The sequence below is a fragment of the Eublepharis macularius genome, chromosome 16, assembly GCF_028583425.1.
Source record: "Eublepharis macularius isolate TG4126 chromosome 16, MPM_Emac_v1.0, whole genome shotgun sequence".
Classification (NCBI taxonomy): domain Eukaryota; kingdom Metazoa; phylum Chordata; class Lepidosauria; order Squamata; family Eublepharidae; genus Eublepharis; species Eublepharis macularius.
In genome coordinates this window covers 12,509,569-12,525,943 of record NC_072805.1, presented here as the reverse complement: position 1 = coordinate 12,525,943, position 16,375 = coordinate 12,509,569, and the positions used below count along the sequence as shown (strand labels likewise).

The 16,375-nt window shown below is 47.8% G+C and overlaps 1 protein-coding gene across 1 annotated transcript; it reads right to left on the bottom strand.

Moving 5' to 3' along the window:
• Positions 1–581: 581 nt before the first annotated feature.
• On the bottom strand, positions 582–15,361 carry SETD6 (SET domain containing 6, protein lysine methyltransferase). Its single transcript, XM_055000756.1, has 8 exons — positions 15,207–15,361; positions 10,381–10,525; positions 9,867–10,008; positions 8,840–9,034; positions 7,199–7,322; positions 5,060–5,240; positions 4,467–4,609; positions 582–2,373 (listed from the first exon to the last, which is right to left on the bottom strand). Exons 1-8 carry the CDS (start codon positions 15,306–15,308, stop codon positions 2,062–2,064), a joined length of 1,344 nt encoding a protein of 447 aa, XP_054856731.1. The 5' UTR covers positions 15,309–15,361; the 3' UTR covers positions 582–2,061.
• Between the last annotated feature and the right edge of the window lie 1,014 nt (positions 15,362–16,375).

Genomic DNA, 16,375 nt, shown 5'->3' with positions numbered 1-16,375 from the left:
AAGGCTTTGGCAGGAAGTTAAGATTTTTTTGGTGTATTTGTGGGGCATTTTTGTTGTAATGGTCTGATTTTTAATAGGCTGGATCCAACTTGGTTTTTTGCTGGTGAGAAAGGGGAGCACGACTATGCTGGTTATCATGGGAGCTGCATGGACAAACGTGCGGTGGTAGGGGGCTGTACTAAGAAGGGGGGAACTGGATGAGACAGAGGGGAAAGGCTACTTGGATCCAACTCAGTATCTTTTTTTCCAGTGGTCTGGCTTGTAAACTGCTTAGAACCTTTGCAGATAGTAAGAAGGCAGGGTAGAGATGTTTTAGGTAAGATACGATTTTTTTTTTTTTACCACCAGCTGCTCAAGCAGGGAATATGAGCAGCTGGCCTATAGCAGTTTAATTCGCTGGTTAAAAGAGGATGTTTTCAAGAGGACAGCAGGGCCTTTACCCTCTGTCCTCAAAATATTTTCCGCTCTCCAACCCAAAGCACTGGAACTGCAAGACCCAAGATCTCAAAAGTGAAGAGGCACGGCAGGCTGCGCTTCTGCAAGCGGTTTGTTCCTATTGGCCGGATGCAGCGGTGTCCCTTCCCTTCCCGCTTCTACAATGTTAGGATTCAAAAAGGAAAAATGCTTCTGTTTTTCTTATGTGCTTTCCCTTATGTATGATATTTTCTCCTTTTCTGCTCGGAGCCTTTACTGTTCCAGAGAGGAAACCAGCTCCTTTAGCGAGAGGCCATTTTCTACATCCTTGGGTCCCAAGGAATGGAGGGGGTTTTTGTGTGTGTGCACTGTTTGTACCTTGAAAAGGAGGTTCAGAAGGGCAGACACAATCCACTCTGCCAAACTTTCCATAGTGACTACAGCATCTAGTCTAGGGTTTGTTTTTTTGTTAAAAATGCACACACTTCCCAATGAGTACACATGTATAAACGTGCAGTCATCGCCATAATTTATTTGCTGTAGCCCTTCCATAAGTACATGCAGCGGCACTTCCACTAACTACAGTCCCAAGGAGAGAATCCCACTGCTTTGTTGTTTGCCTAGTTCACGAGAAGTATCAGCCGTCACAGAAAAGGGGAAGACTGGGTTTGCTCACTAGAGAGAAGGGACCCAGTTGCCAAATGACTCAAGCAAACACAGGCCTGTTGTGAAGGGCTGGCAACAGCCAAAGAGGGAAGGAGCCAGGCATGCAGTCTTAGTAAAGAGGCTCCTTTTAAATAGATCCATGTCTCGAAATGCCACAGGAGTTGGACAGAAAAAGTTTAAATGAGCTGGAAATGGATTCAGTAGAGCAATCACAATAGCATTGCATAGAAATTACCCAGTACTGCTCTGCAAGGTTCCACTATACCTTTCCTGTGCAGGTGTTATCCCATTCCCTACAAAACAGAACTAATCTTTGCTAGCATCTCTTATTAGAAGGAGAGACAAGCGGGCAACATGTAATAGTCCTGCCTTTGTAGGGAAATGGACAGTCTGCAAATCGTGGTAGAGGGGTCCGCCCTATAAGCAGCAGGTAAGAAAGAATGAGCGAATAACTTCCAGGCCTCTTTGATGAAGAGCTACGTGCCTCGCTGCTTACATAAAAGTACTGGCAGTACATTGTAGAGAGCAAAAGAGCGTTTTGCTCTGCTCTCTTCCCCTGCGATCTTGACTTCCTCCAGTGCAGGCATGTTTCCTTCTGTCAACTTTTACAGCAAAGACACATTCTACACAATCATGGACAAGTTATTAATCCTAATTCCATGCTGGGCTTTATTGAGCATTCCTGGGCTAAAATCTTACAACACCTCTAAAAAGGAGAACCAGACGCGTGGGTCTGCCTGAGCTTCCTCGCCAGACAGGAACTCAGAACTCGACGTCCACCTGTCCTGCACCCCAGCAGTGTCCTCCAACGTCAAGGTACACGAGAAAGGTGCAGTGCCCTGCTCCTTCCTGCAAGGTCTCACTTAGGATGTCATGAGCACACACGTGCCCCCGGAGCCCAGAAGCGAGGCCTGCCGGTGCTTCCAGGCAGTATCCTTCACCTAAGGAGGGGAGGCTGGATGCCCGTGCGCCTCCAGCTAGCTAGCTTACGAGCTCCAGCAGCTGGTGCAAAATTTTCTTCTGGCCATAGCGCACTTGCAGCGCAAACCATTCCCGGCAGTTCAGTTTGGAAAAGGCCTGTGGGTCACTGAGCAGTCCTTCCTCTGCCTTCAAGTCAGAGCTGTATGCCTGCAGCGTTAATTGTGTGGCATCTAATAACAATTTCTTCCAGGATGACTTGAGTGTTGGTATCATGCTCAGCGCCACGTCAGTGTTGCCAGTCTCGCCCATTCCGTCTACCCAGCCTTCTTGCTCTTTGAACTCCTTGAATTCCTCTGCAGACATACCCAACACCTAAAGGCAGAGAAAGCTGGAATCACTTACGGACCTTCAGTGACAACGCAGGCTCGGTGCTGCATCTCTGCCACTGAAAGTAATACTTCCGGTAGCTGATCGAGTGGGCTGTGTGACTCATGGGAAATGATGCTATCATACCATGTTTCAGTCTCCAAGGCAGGGTTGGAGGATAGCTGATGGCACAACCTTGCCAGTGCTAAGCGCCTTTGTGCATCTTGCCGAGGGAGAGAAGCCTGTGGGACACCCATGGCCAGCCCAACCATCTTCTACAGCCTAGGATGCTGGGTTTCAAGAGGCACCAAATTTTCATTCACCTGAAAGGTGGGGGGGGGGATTTTTTGTCGGAATCCCTCTTGGAAGGAATAAAGGGCACTAGCAAGCTGGACAACACGGCTGTTGGGTGCCATTTTCAACAATGTCTGCAACAAAGCTGGTGCTTAGTGTAATAGAAAGAGTACCTCACGATCACTTCTGAAGGTTTGTTGCTTACCAATAGCAAGGCTAAATAATGGATGAAGGCTGCCATATGGATTAAAAGGGGTTAAGCCTCCCTGGACTGCCTTCTATCAAAGGACATCTGTTCCCAGTGCAGCCACCCTGGTTAGCTGGCTGAAGAAAACCCGGTAAGTAGGAGCAAAGGGTTCAATCCTATCCTTCATCCAAGGAGCTCCAAGTGGTATATACGGTTCTCCCTTCCTCATTTCATCCTTACAATAGCCCTGTAGATTACACTGACTGACGCACTTGCCATTCCTGTTCCAGCAGGTCTACTGCTGTCCCCATCAGATTCTCCCGAATCACCAGGACTGATGCAACCCCTTGGGCATGGAGCAGGGGTCACGGGGGCAGTTGGGGAGGGTAGTTGTGTTCCTGCATTGTACAGGGGGTTGGACTAGATGACCCTAGAGATCCCTTCCAACCCTATGATTCTATTTTATGATTCTAGATGGTTTAGATGTGATAGGGCACATGGATTCCTTGTGGAGACATTAGGAAGAAGACAGACAGGTTTATTCTACCTTTAGGAACTGCCCATTAGAGGTGGTGATACGGTGGCCCTTTCAACCTCAGAGAGCTCGTATCCCACCTAGAATGAGCGCACGGTCAGAGCAGCTGTAGCGCCTCTAGAGCCCTCTCCACCAACGCTCCGCTGGTAGGCCTGTGCCAGGCTGCCACTTGGGCAGCAGATTCCACTTCGATTAGAAATTTATGAATAAAATTTTGCTTCAGAGGAAGTTTCCTTTGGGCAGAAAGTTTTGCAATGAATTACATAACCAGAGTGATACAGTCCAAACCGATTTAATCCCGCCCCGCCCCCCTCCTGGGTGTTGCCCTCCTCCCAGGTAAGAATGGGACTGGGGCTAATGTCTCTACTCCAAAACTCAAGACGATCTGGCTTCTAGCCTCATTAATACCTAGAGATGACCCCTCTTTTTCCCCAGACCCCTCATATTTTTCTTAAAGATCAAGAGCCTCATTAGTCTGCCTGTAGCAGCAGAAAAGAGCAAGAGTCCAGTAGCACCTGTAAGACAAATTCTGTTAAGTCTTACAGGTCTGTCCTACTGGACTCTTGCTCATTTCTCTTAAAGATAGTTTTTTTATAGTTGTCATGCTTGTGTTTCAGTCGGGATAAATTTCCACACCGGGAAGGGGGAGACCGCCTGAAGAAGTCTGAAGCCTGTGAGTCTTGCCTCCACTGGGGGATGGAGAGCCAGCATGGGGTAGTAATTAGACTGTTGGACTAGGATCTGGGAGGTCCCCACTCGGCCATGGAAGCTTACTGGGTAACCTTGGGCCAGTCACACAGTCTCAGCCTACCTCACAGGGTTGTTGTAAGGATAAAATGGAGGAGAATTATATAAGCCACCTTGGGTTCCCATCGGGGGAGGGGTATAAATGAAGTGAATAAATCTTGGCTGCCCTATTCCACCCAAGCAAAAAAGAGCCCAACAGCCAGCACAATGCTCCATTCCTCTGACAATTAAACTCTGTCTGCAGAACAGACAAGCAGCAGCGAGCAAGAGCATAGAATGCCGCCCTTCTGGCTGAGGACTCTGCCGCCAAACAAGGCAATCTACCAGAGCACTCACCTTCAATGCCACAGTCAACTCCTCTCCAGTAAAGACCTTTTCCCAGCCAATCACAAAGGCTCCTTCCTCGCCCACCATCTCCATCTGACAAAGAAGATCCCATTGCTGCAAAACCAGCTGCTGCTCTGCATCTGTTTTCGTAGCTGGGTGGAGAAAACAGAAGCAAAAAATAAATGGTGCCGTTCAAACATGCTGGGATGGGACCCAGCGACATTATTGCACCTCTTATCCCTGCGATGAAAACGGATATTCTCCCAGTGCAAGTATCAATGGCATGTGATGTGAAATGATATTGAGGGGCCAACCTTTACTAAGGGGACCGTGAACACACACACACACACACAAGCTTATGTGGCTTAGAAGAGTGCCAGGCTCTGCTGCTTAAGCATCAAAGCAAAGTCATCTCACAGGTCTGCCCATTTCTGATGGGTGTGGCGGGCAGCTCCGGGGCACAGAGCGGCAGCACAAACCGTACTCTAATGGTCTGCATCCACTGACAGAAATAGAGCTAGAGACGTGGATCTGCTTCCAAAAATCCTCCTCTCAGGCGGCCAGTGCCAAATAATGGGTCTTCTGATCCGTCAGTCGCTTGCCTTGCAGAGCAGCTTTGCACAGGGTCGACATCTGGATATCGGCAGCATCGTTCCTGTTGCTGGGATAGGGTTCAGCAAAACCATACATGTGGAGGAGCTGCCAGTTGGCCATCTGTCCGTAAGTGTTGAAGACCTCTTGGCCTTTGCAGATGGGCTGAAGCGCCACCATTTTCAAGCACTCCTGCAAAGAGAACAATGCAGAAGTCACTCAGCTGCCCCCACTCGGCAAGAGGGAGCAACCCAGTTGCAACCTGCTCCCATGGGCAGTAAGTCTTGGCAGGCCCCTTGTTGCAAACTGGGAGCCTTTGAAAGCAGCACAAGAAAAACTTCTCACTCCCCAGTTAGAGGGAAAGTTCCTCAGCCATTTAGTGGAATTAAGAATATGCTTATTGCTGAAAGCTGGCCAGCCACCCAAGAACTAGTTTTTTAAAAATTAAATCATCCTACAGAATTGGCTAGGAGTGGGTTTCTGAGACTCAGAGGGTTGCAGGTGATTACAGTATTGAGCTATGTGGGCCCATGGTTTTGACTCCCATGTAAGATGCCGCTCAGTCTTAAGGTGGAGCACTGTTTATAGGGGGGGCGGGGAGGACAGAACACACTCTGGGCACCTGAGCCCAGCATTGGCTCTCAGCCAGATGGCTCTTAGGCAGCTTTCTGCAGCCCCCCCCCCGCCCCCCCGGGCCAGCAGACCTTGGGTTGCAGGCCCCAATCTGGTCTGCAGTTCATGCTTAAAAGGAGTAAGTTGCAGGTGTTCTGAGAACTCATGGTCTTGACTTTATAAAAGGCAAGGTTCTGTGTGCAGAACAGCCAGAGGAATAGCAGTCTGCTCTGTTCTTTCCTCTCCCATTGCTGTTACCCGAGAGGAGGCAGCAACGGTGGTCCAAACTGCAAGGGACACATCTACCGTGTGACTGTTACAGGGACTTGCAGAAGGACACCAGCTGCCAATTCCTGATGGGAACTCACTTCAGAAGCACTGCAGGCCTGAATGAGGATCAGGTCTGTGGTGTGGGTGGGCGGGGGGGCTCCTGCCTCCTCTACCCCACCCCATCCTCCTGACTCAAAACAGCCTGGAGAGGCAAATTACGCCTCGGGGATGTTTTGGATTGGGGGAATGGTGTGGGGGAGAATGCCTCGTCCCTCCACACTGCGGTCCCAGTCTGAACTGGGCCCCTACGTCACTTCTGACTTGAGACATGGAGCTCACACAACTGGTGCCCTTCTCCAAGTCCCCACGGCATTCATGCACAAGTACAGACGAATCATTCCAAGAACCAGCCTGCAGCAACCCCCAAAGGAGGCTTCCAGCCTGCCGAAGGGCAGCACACAGGAGGAAGAGGATCAGCGAGAGACCAGGCAAGAGGCAACTCGAACTCAGGCACACACACACACTGGTGCCTCTGATGGGGAAATCTCCACGCACTCTCTGACTTCTCACTGCACAGGGAGATCTGAAAAGCTAGTGAAGGCGGGAACAGGCATAACAGAACCCGGCGGGATTCAAGCACTGAATGCTCTGCTCACGGAAAGGGGATTTATTTTAAAGCACTCTGCGTTTCAACTCATACCCCTCTTTCAGCCTATAATTTCACACAGAATCAAGACACCGAAGCACTGATCTTAAAAGAAATAGGGGTTTATGGATTACAGCACAAGCCCGTATCACCTCTCCACAGGCACATATGTGCAAAGACCAGTCAGATCAGAGAATGTTATATACTCTCAATGCTGTTTGTTTATAGGATAATTGCTCATTGTTTACAGAAGAAAAGATCAAAGGTTAAGATCTGTCAGAATGATGCAGAGTGATGCATTTTCCAGAAAACGTGACGTCTGACAAGCCTGAGTGACGAAGTATACAAACATTTGAGACGCTGCAGCCATACGTCTGATACTCTTTGGGGGAAAGAATGCATTCCAGGTTGAAGTCAAACAAGAAAAATGCTTGTGCTTTGCTCAGTGGCCCTCCTCACCTACCAGAGATCTGTCTGAGAAGCAGAATATCTCAGAGGAAGGAATCTGACACTACAGCAGGGCCCGTCTTACGTGTCTACATGTTTTGTGTGCTGTCAGCTTTGAATGTACGCTCAGAACAAAGTTTTATGAAACGGGGCCTAAAAATTCTTGAACACTCACCGGGGAATATTCCAAGTTGGCATTGTGGTTGGCCACATGATTCAAAAGGTCTGCCATGGGCACCATCACTGGAGGACTGGGCTCCTCCTCATCCTCCTCTTCCTCCTCCAAAGGCTCCTGGAAACTAGTTGGAGAACAAAATGAGCCAATGCCAAAGCAAAGCACTGTGCAGAGCAGCAAAACCAGGCAGGTGGCAGCATGCAGGAAAGAGCTGCCTGCGGCTCCAGGGCCTCCACGTCCGAGAATTGCAAAATACAGGAACCAACACCAGCCGAGAGCTGCATGGAAACTCAGGGACTCCAAGCTTTGACTTTTGAAAAAGAATGAGTGATGACGTGCCAAGGTTCACAAGGAAATGGGTGGGCAACAACCTGAAATCTCATCTTCCAGGATTCTCCCATTCTTCAGAGGCTTCAGCAGCCTATTTCCCCCCCTCTCCTTTAACTGATTTTCAGCTATCAACATTCTGTCCATCCTGAGCATAATCCGTCCTGATCAGGCCAATACTGGCTGTCCTCATATCCTACCCTGCCTGCAGGTGGCCTAGCTATTGGCACAAACTATCCAATTTACTATTAGATACGGTAGTTTTAAAATGGACACCCCACTTCTCAAGCAAAGGTTCCCAAAGCTTCCACAGAAAATCTACATATAGAACAATGCAACAGCAATCACAATTGCCCAATCTCCCAAGAAGCCACGGTCAGTCTGTGCGAACAACAATTTTACTCAACAAGTGATTAAAATGTGGAATTCGCTGCCAGAGGATGTAGTGATGGCCACAGAAATAGACGGCTTTAAGAAGAGATTAGACAGATTCTTGGACGAAAGGTCTATCCGTCACCACTAGCCATGGTGAGTAAAGGACACCTCCACATTCAGACACAAGAAATCTCTCAATACCAGTGCCAAGAGGAAGTATCAGAGGAAGGCCTCGGTCTCCAGCTCTGTTGTTGGCCCTCCACAGCAACTGGTTGGCCGCTGTGTGAGACAGAATGCTGGACTAGATGGACTGCAAGTCTGATCCAGCAGGGGTCTTATTACGTTCTAGACACAGCACTGGAGTAGGACACCTTCACCATCTCTGCTTCTAGCTCATCTTTGAATTTAACTGCGTAACTTAAAATTCTTCTGCCTAACCCCACTTAATTTACATGTTCTGTTCTAAGGAAACTCCCTTGAAGATTTTTTTAGCTATCTAGGCCAGAGAACTAGATGGGGGAAGGAAGAACAGCACGTCAGCAGTGACAATTCTCCTTTTACATTTATTCTCCTACCCAAGCCCCTCAAGGACAGGGATCCTTCGCCACTCACTCTCTGTACATTCTCAACTCCTTGGGGCAGGGTAGGCTATGCTGAAATTGCAAAACAGCCCTCCCATATTCCAGATGCTGGACTTTCTCACAGCCCCCCTCCGCCCATCCTGTGTCAAGAAGGGGGAAGACTGTTATGGCAGAGAGAATGCTGACACCCCTCAGCTACCTCTGCCTCCCTAAGCCTGCCTATCCACTTTGAGGACCGTCTAGTAAAGAAGTGGGATATAAACTTTAAAAGTATATGAAAGCCAGTCTAGAGAAGGAAGAAAGTTTCTGGCATCGCTTCAGTCCTCCACAGACCATCTGCCGTGGCCCTCCTACTCACCTGTAGGCCATGACAAATGCCACCAGCTTCTTGTACAGTTCCATTGTGTGCACCTTGGGGTTAAAGACTTCTGGGTGGGCCTTCAGGAAGGGCAGAATAATAGAGGAATACTCCGTCTGGATATTGGCTATGTCTTTGTCCACAGCTTCCGCAACCCCTGTGCCCTGCAGAAGCCTCCGCCGCTCTTCCTCATTCCTGTAGAAAATAGCAAACAGCAAGTGCAGTTTTCCTTTCTGAATAAAGAGCCAGCACTTTCATTAATGTGATGGTTTTTGTGTAGCACTGAGCATAAAGATGCTTACTCTCCCAACTGCCCTCTCAGCGTCCCCTCGAGCCAACCTGGTTTTTCCAGTCCCAGGGAGCAGAGGGTCTGGCTACTGTGCGCACCCTCTCCACAAGTACAATTCCTCACCATATTCTTCTTCTCCCAGCACCCAACTCCTGTTACTTTTCCTTGTAAAAAGAAGCCAGCTTAACTTTCAATTCTCGCGTGACATCTCCCTAGATATTACATCTAAAAGTATTTCTTCTACTACACGCTAGAAGAATGTGCACAAAATGTGAAGTGCTGACACATATCCACACAAGAATAAGATAGTTAAAAAGGAGTAAGAAACATGTTTGCCTCTCAGAATTAAGTAACACTGCGATGGACGCCAACTTCTCCTATCAGAATTCCACAGGTATTTTTCTGACAAAAGAAACAGGGAAAACAGAAAGGTATGAAGAGTGCAGGCATAAAGTGGGACATGGAGATATGCTCAGCACAGGAACTCCCAACCATGTCCACCCAACACCACCCTTTTCTGTGTTTCTGCCATGTTATAAAACGCAGCTCACAGGTTTTCAAGCAATGCTACACAGCCATTAGGTCTAGACGTGTCTTTTCTTGGAGATGCTGCCTTCTGCCTGGACATACGTTGCCTGCTTGTGCAGCAAACCTGCAATGTGCAGATCACAGTCTTCATTCTTCCCCACTCAGAGATGGACACTGATAGAACAGAACCACTGCAGAATACCCTCTTACCAGAACATGGGATGATCCAGGCCACTGAAGTCAGGCCACAGGGAAAAGTAAGGCCCCCAGTGAGAGTTATTGGTTGTGGATTCATGGAGAAGAGAGATCAAGAGGGGAACCCAGCCAGACTGACTTTTCAAGGAGGCTTGTTCTGTTGGAGGCAGAGAAGAGAGAGCAAAGGAATGCCAGACGCGTTTTCTTCTTCAAGAATGACAAAGTGGCCAGTAACCAACAGCTGTATCCTGAGATTAGCTGAGGAAATGCATCTTCTTGAACCTTGTTCTGGTAGCAAAATTGGGGGCATGTAAGCTTTTCAGGGAGTTGGGGAACTCACAGGGCCCTCCACTAGTTTGTAAGCACTGAAGTGCATACAAGGGGACCAGCAGCTGCTCTGTGAGCAGAAAGGACAGTCTCAAACATGAGGATGCACAACTGCCCCAGATTTTAAGCCCAGGTTCCCTCACCAACTGAACCAACCCTACACTTGCCCAGCTTCAGGTTCCCTGTGCCATGTTTCTGCTACCTTTCTCCAGGAGGGATGATAGAGAGCTTGTGTGTTGTGAAAGGAGTGCAGTTCTTGGGATGGTAAAGAGGACTTCTCCAGCCTGAAGGTCCTCTCTGGCTATCAGGCCATAATCAGCTACTGTGCCTTCTCTGCTCACACAGACCTGCAACAGAAGCAAAAGTCACTCACATGGTGAAGAATCACTAGCTCTGGATTCCCAGGATCCTATTTTAACTGTACCCTGTTAAAGTACAGGTGTCTTGACAGCATCATTTAACAGGCTAACCATACACAAGCCGAAAAGAGTCCAGTAGCACCTTTAAGACAAACCAACTTTGCTGTAGCATAAGCTTTCAAGAATCACAGTTCTCTTTGTCAGATGCATCATACACAAGCCAAAAAGCTAAAGAGTGGAACAGGTATAAACTTATGGATGACTTTATCCATCCACTGTCTCAATATTAATCTCACTAATTTCCTTTACTTGTAACTATAATAACAAATACAACCACCTTCTGGGCAAAATATGACTTAATAAGTTTTCCTGTTGTTTCAGGTAGGTAGCCGTGTTGGTCTGCTGTGGAATAGCAAGATTTGAGTCCAGTGGCACCTGAGAGACCAACAAGAAGATTTCCCTTCTGAAGAAGGGAGCTTTGACTCGCAAAAATTGTATAACCTGAAAATCTTGTTGGTGTCCAAGGTGCCACTGGACTCAAATCCTGCTGTTCTTGATGCATTGTGTGTGTGTGCAGAAGTTGGACCAAGCAGCTGTGGAAAAGCCAAGAATTAAATATTTTAAAATAAAGCCACTCAACTGTTCTAATATTTTTCAACTATGACCGCACATAAACTTAGAAGCGTGAGAATGTTGTCAGAGAAGCACACTATCAGTTTTTTTAGAAATTTAGGGATCAAAAGGTTTACTATTAAACAAAATGGGACAGGGTTGTGAAACCCCTCCTGGAAACACCCACCCTGCAACTTGGTTGCAAATATCCCCCTTTTAAACAAGGTGTTCAGATGAGTGGCAGCGACTGAGGCTTTCTTAGATAAAAATGGATTATCTGGATGCATCATCTGGTTATGGCTTCAGGCACCATTCTGGTTACACGGATGGGCATCCTTCAGTCACAGACAGACAGGAGTAGCGCAATCCTGTTATGTGATTTATGTCCTCACGTGTCAGCAATGCCCTTCTACCCTCTACTTTGGACAAACTGGCCAATTCCTTCAACAAAGAATTAATGGACATAAGTCTGACATCAGGAACCAAAACATTCAAAACCCAGTGGGTGAACATTTTAACCTTCCATTGCTGACCTAAAAGTAGCAGTTCAGTTGCTGACCATTCAGTTGCTGACGTAAAGTAGCAGTTATCCTGCAGAGAAATTTCAAAGGGAGATTAGACTGCTGAATTGCAACTGATAAGGAAGCTCAAGACAATGCAGCCACCTAGATTGAATGAGACAGGAAGACCTGGGCTCCCTGTCTCATTACCAATGCTGATTTCTTCACACCCACTATCCTTTTGCATACCCCACCCTATCCAATCACGCCTGCTATTGTCATTCACCAACTATTGTCATTAGGCATCTGAAATCACTTCACTCTCCAAGATATAAGGACAAATGGACTCACATTCTAGCAGTATCTGCAGAAATGAGCTGTGACTCACAAAAGCTCATACCTACCATAAATTTTGTTAATCTTACAGGTGCTACTGCACTTTTCCACAATCTTGTTAGTATTCCTGGACCTGAGTGGCTTGTAATACCTTTGGTCACAGTGACCATTCCACTAAGCAAAGTTTGACACCTTCTTCCATGGAAAAGTAGGACATCACCCAGTAGCATTCTGGAACAGCTGGCTTAGATGGAGACTGAAATAGCACCACGCTTCTCTGTTCCTGTCTGGAAGATGGGCACCAGAAGGTGATGCTGGGAGGCAACTGCTCTGCTCTGTGGCATTTGTAGGTGAAGGTGAAGGTAGTCCCCTGTGCAAGCCCTGAGTTATTACTGACCCACGGGGGGACGTTGCATCATGACGTTTTCTTGGCAGACTTTTTACGGGGCATTTGTGGCATTTGTATAAGGTTGTAATTACTGAAAGAGGCCATCTGAGGATCTCGAGTAAGGTATCCCCCCGTGTGCAGATGACACCCAGTTCAAGTTCTCTTTTTCAACAGATTCAAGTGAGGCAGCGGATGATATAAACAACTGCCTGGAGGTGGTAACAGGTTGGATGGGGGCCAGTAAACTGAAGCTCAATCCAGATATGATTCAGGTGATTTTAGGAACAAGGATGGAGAAGTCAGGTTTGTACAGTTCCTAAATCAGTCCATCCTGCTGATACTCTCCTGGCCTAGCCATTCCCTTGTTGAGTCAGGCACAATAATGGCAAAGGAGAGCTGTATAGCACGAGTGTCAGGCTAGTAAACAGGACAACTGGGTTTGAATTCCCAGTTTGCCCTGGAAGCTCGCTGGATGACCCTGGACCCACTACAGTAACCTACCTCACAAGGTTGTTGTGAGGATCAAGTGGAGGCAGGGGAAATGATGTGACAAGCCAGTTTGGGTCTCAATAAAGGAGAAAAGTAGGATAAAAAGAATAAATAAAAATAATAAGCAGGAAGCATGACTACAATATGGTCTGGTGGCCTTGTGATGGATAGCAGCACTGCAGGGCTCACATTTTTTTTCTAAGTTCTTCTCCATTAACAATTCTTTATCATTTATACCCACCTTTCTCATCCAGACTCAGAGTCTCTCTACGTGAGACTTTTTAAATGAAGACGCTCAAGTGTAAGGAGACGCCATGTTAGCCAGGAAACGAAGTTTAAAAAGACAGAGCCACCTCTCTACAGGAGGGTAGTTTAAAAGGACAGAGCTGGCAGAGATCGCTCCTCAGAGGGTTTGCTCATTTCATCTCGCCTCCCCAAAGGAGGCTTCCCAGCTATCACTGCATCTCCCTACACTTGAGCGTCCTCATGTAAGAGGTCTGTGTAGAGAGGCTCTCAGGATGGATTACGTGCCGTAAGTGGGAAACGCAAGCAGCATGGGAAGGGCTAGTTGCTTTCTCCGTGGTGGGCTATTTTGTTTTATTTTATTTATTTATTTCAAATTTCTATTCTGCCCTCCTCGCGAGCAGGCTCAGGGGAGATAACGACATATTAAAATGCAAAATACAATAAAAACAACGTATTAAAATACAATAAAAATCCATACACATTTAAAACAGGATGGTGGACAGCCTTCACCGGGAGGGTTAAGATTTTATACACCCCCTTTTTTTTGTTTTTACTTTTGTTCTGTTTTTACTTTTTTCTAAAGTGAGCTTTTTTATCTGCAGTCTGTTTACATTTATTTGTTGAGTACATTTCTATCCCACCTTCCTCCAAAGACTTCAGTGCATTGCCCTCCGCTCTTCCATTTCACTCTCACAACCACCGTGTAAAGCAGGCAAAGCTGACAGCACAGGACAGGCCAAAGATCACTCAGTAAGGTTCTTAGTTCTCTCTCTCTCCATTTTACCTGCACTACAGCAAAATTCACTGATCTCCCTGCACTCTCACAACAACCCTGTGAGGCAGGCGAGATTGCAACACACAACAGGCCAAAGATCATCCAGTAAGGTTCTTGGTTCTCCTCCATTTTACCTGCACAACAGCCCTGCGAAGTAGGCGAGGCTGAGAATGACTACCTGAAAGTCACTCAGCAAGATTCATGGATCTCCCCGCACTCTCACAACCACCCTATGAGGTAGATCAAGATGGGTAGCCATGTTAGTCTGTAGCAGCAGAAAAGAGCAAGAGCCCAGTAGCACCTATAAAACTAACAAAATTTGTGGTAGGGGATGAGCTTTCGTGAGCCACAGCTCACTTCTTCTCCTCTCAGGCAGGCGAAGCTGAGTGAGGATTTGAACTGGTCTCCCCAGTCCTCAACCTGCCAAAGCATCACTTTTTTATATTAAAGACTTTATTTAAAGAGAAAAGATATAACAATAGAAAGTGCACAGAAACTTATACAAGCACTACATTTGAATCTAAGCTAATAGAAAGATGTATTCAAAATATGTAACAGCACAACTAAATTATATAATAGTTCTCATCCCCTCAATCAATCATTTCTCCTGTGATTTATCTTTGTAACTTCATTACCTTAATTTATCTGAGTTTTAACCTAAGTAATCAGAGAAATCTTTCCATTTTTTCCAGAATCCCACTATTGGTCTATTGTGCACATAGGAAGTTAGTTTAGCCATTGATGCCTATTCGTACATCTTGTCTATCCACTCTGGCATTTCAGGGCACAAATCTGTTTTCCCTTTCACTGCATATAGTACTCCTGCAGCGTCACTTGAAGGCCTAAATAGTAAAAGTCCAGTAGCACCTTTAAGACTAACCAACTTGAGGCATAAGCTTTCGAGAGCCACAGCTCTCTTCCTCAGATGCAACTTTACTGACGATGCATCTGAGGAAGAGAGCTGTGGTTCTCGAAAGCTTATGCCTCAATAAAGTTGATTAGTTTTAAAGGAGCTACTGGACTTTTTACTATTTTGCAACTACAGACCAACACGGCTAACTCCTCTGGATCTATGACTTGAAGGCCTGGACGGGCCCAACCGTTTCGCCCCGTCTGGGGAGCTAGGAAACGGGGAAGCTCGAAGCCGTCCCCGCAGGGCTCCCTCCCTCGCTCCCGAAGGCCGCGGCCCGGGGCAGCAGGGGCTGTTTCCCGCCTCCCTCAGGCGCGGCTCCCCCGCTTCAGAAGCCGGCCGGCTGCAGCAAGCGAGCGCGGCGCGTCCGGGCGGCCCCTCAGGAGGCTGAGGCGAAAGGCCGCGCGGCCTACCTTGGGGCTCAGCGCCAGGCCGACGCGCTCGCACCACTCGAGGAAGGCGGACAGGGCGTCGGGGCCGGGGGCCGGGCAGGCCCGCTTGGCCGCGCTCGCCATGCCGGGGCCCCTTCGCTCACTTCCCCGCCCGCCCCCGAGCCGGAGTTACGGGCTGGAGGTGCGCATGCGCACCCCGGCGGGGCGCTTCCCACATCTCGTGGCCGCGCATTCCGCAGACTCCTGAGGCGCCCCAAACCTGAGGCAGCGAGGCAAGTCCGGCCGTTTCTTCTCTTCCTTCGCTTGCCAACTCCAGCCTAGGAAATTCCTGGAGAAATTCTTGGGGCGGTGCCTGTAGGGAGGGAGGAGTCTGTCCTGTGAAGAGGCCTTCTCTGGTTTATTGATTGTGTATATGGTGAAGGAACAGGCTACTCCTTCCCCGATCTTCTGGGCAGGGAGTAAGGGTCGGTGTGGGTGTGGGTTGGAGGGAGGTATTTGAGAATTTCCCGCATTTTGCAGGAGGTTGGACTAGATGACCCTAAAGACCCCTGCCAACTCTGTGATTTTATGATCCGTGTGATTTAGTTTGGTCCTGTTGGGTAGAACTCGTTTTCCAGTTTTTACTTGTTAATTGTTTTTATTTTATTTCTGTCATTTATAGTTTGCCTTTCTGAGACTCAAGACAGATTACACAGTGTGAGAATATTTCCATAAATAATGCCATAGCTACAAGTTTACAAAGACATAGCATTAGCAAGAATCCAATACAACATAGTGGTGAGGTCTATCCTTCGTCATTAGCGAAGCATCTGAGATCCCCTCCCTACAATACAGACTTTCTGAGTAAAAAAGCCTTTTTGAATAACTTGGTTTTGCATTGTTTGTGAAAAGCCAGGAGAGTGGGGGCTCTCCTGACCACCTCAGGCAGGCCATTGGAGTCATCTCCTTGCAAATAAACGGCTATTTTGAGCGAGCTTGTCTCTGCTGAATGGTTCAGAGGCCTGCCTGAATGAGTCCTCTCCAACCTGGGAACCTGCTGCAAAAGGGGGACACTGCAATCTTCTCTAGGGGAACTGGTTTGTGTGGGCCTGGAGACCAGCTGGAATAGTGAGAAAACTCCAGCCCCCATCTGGAGGTTGGTAGCCAACAGTCTGGAACGGAGTGCTCTGGTGGGCTCAGCCAGTCCGTGA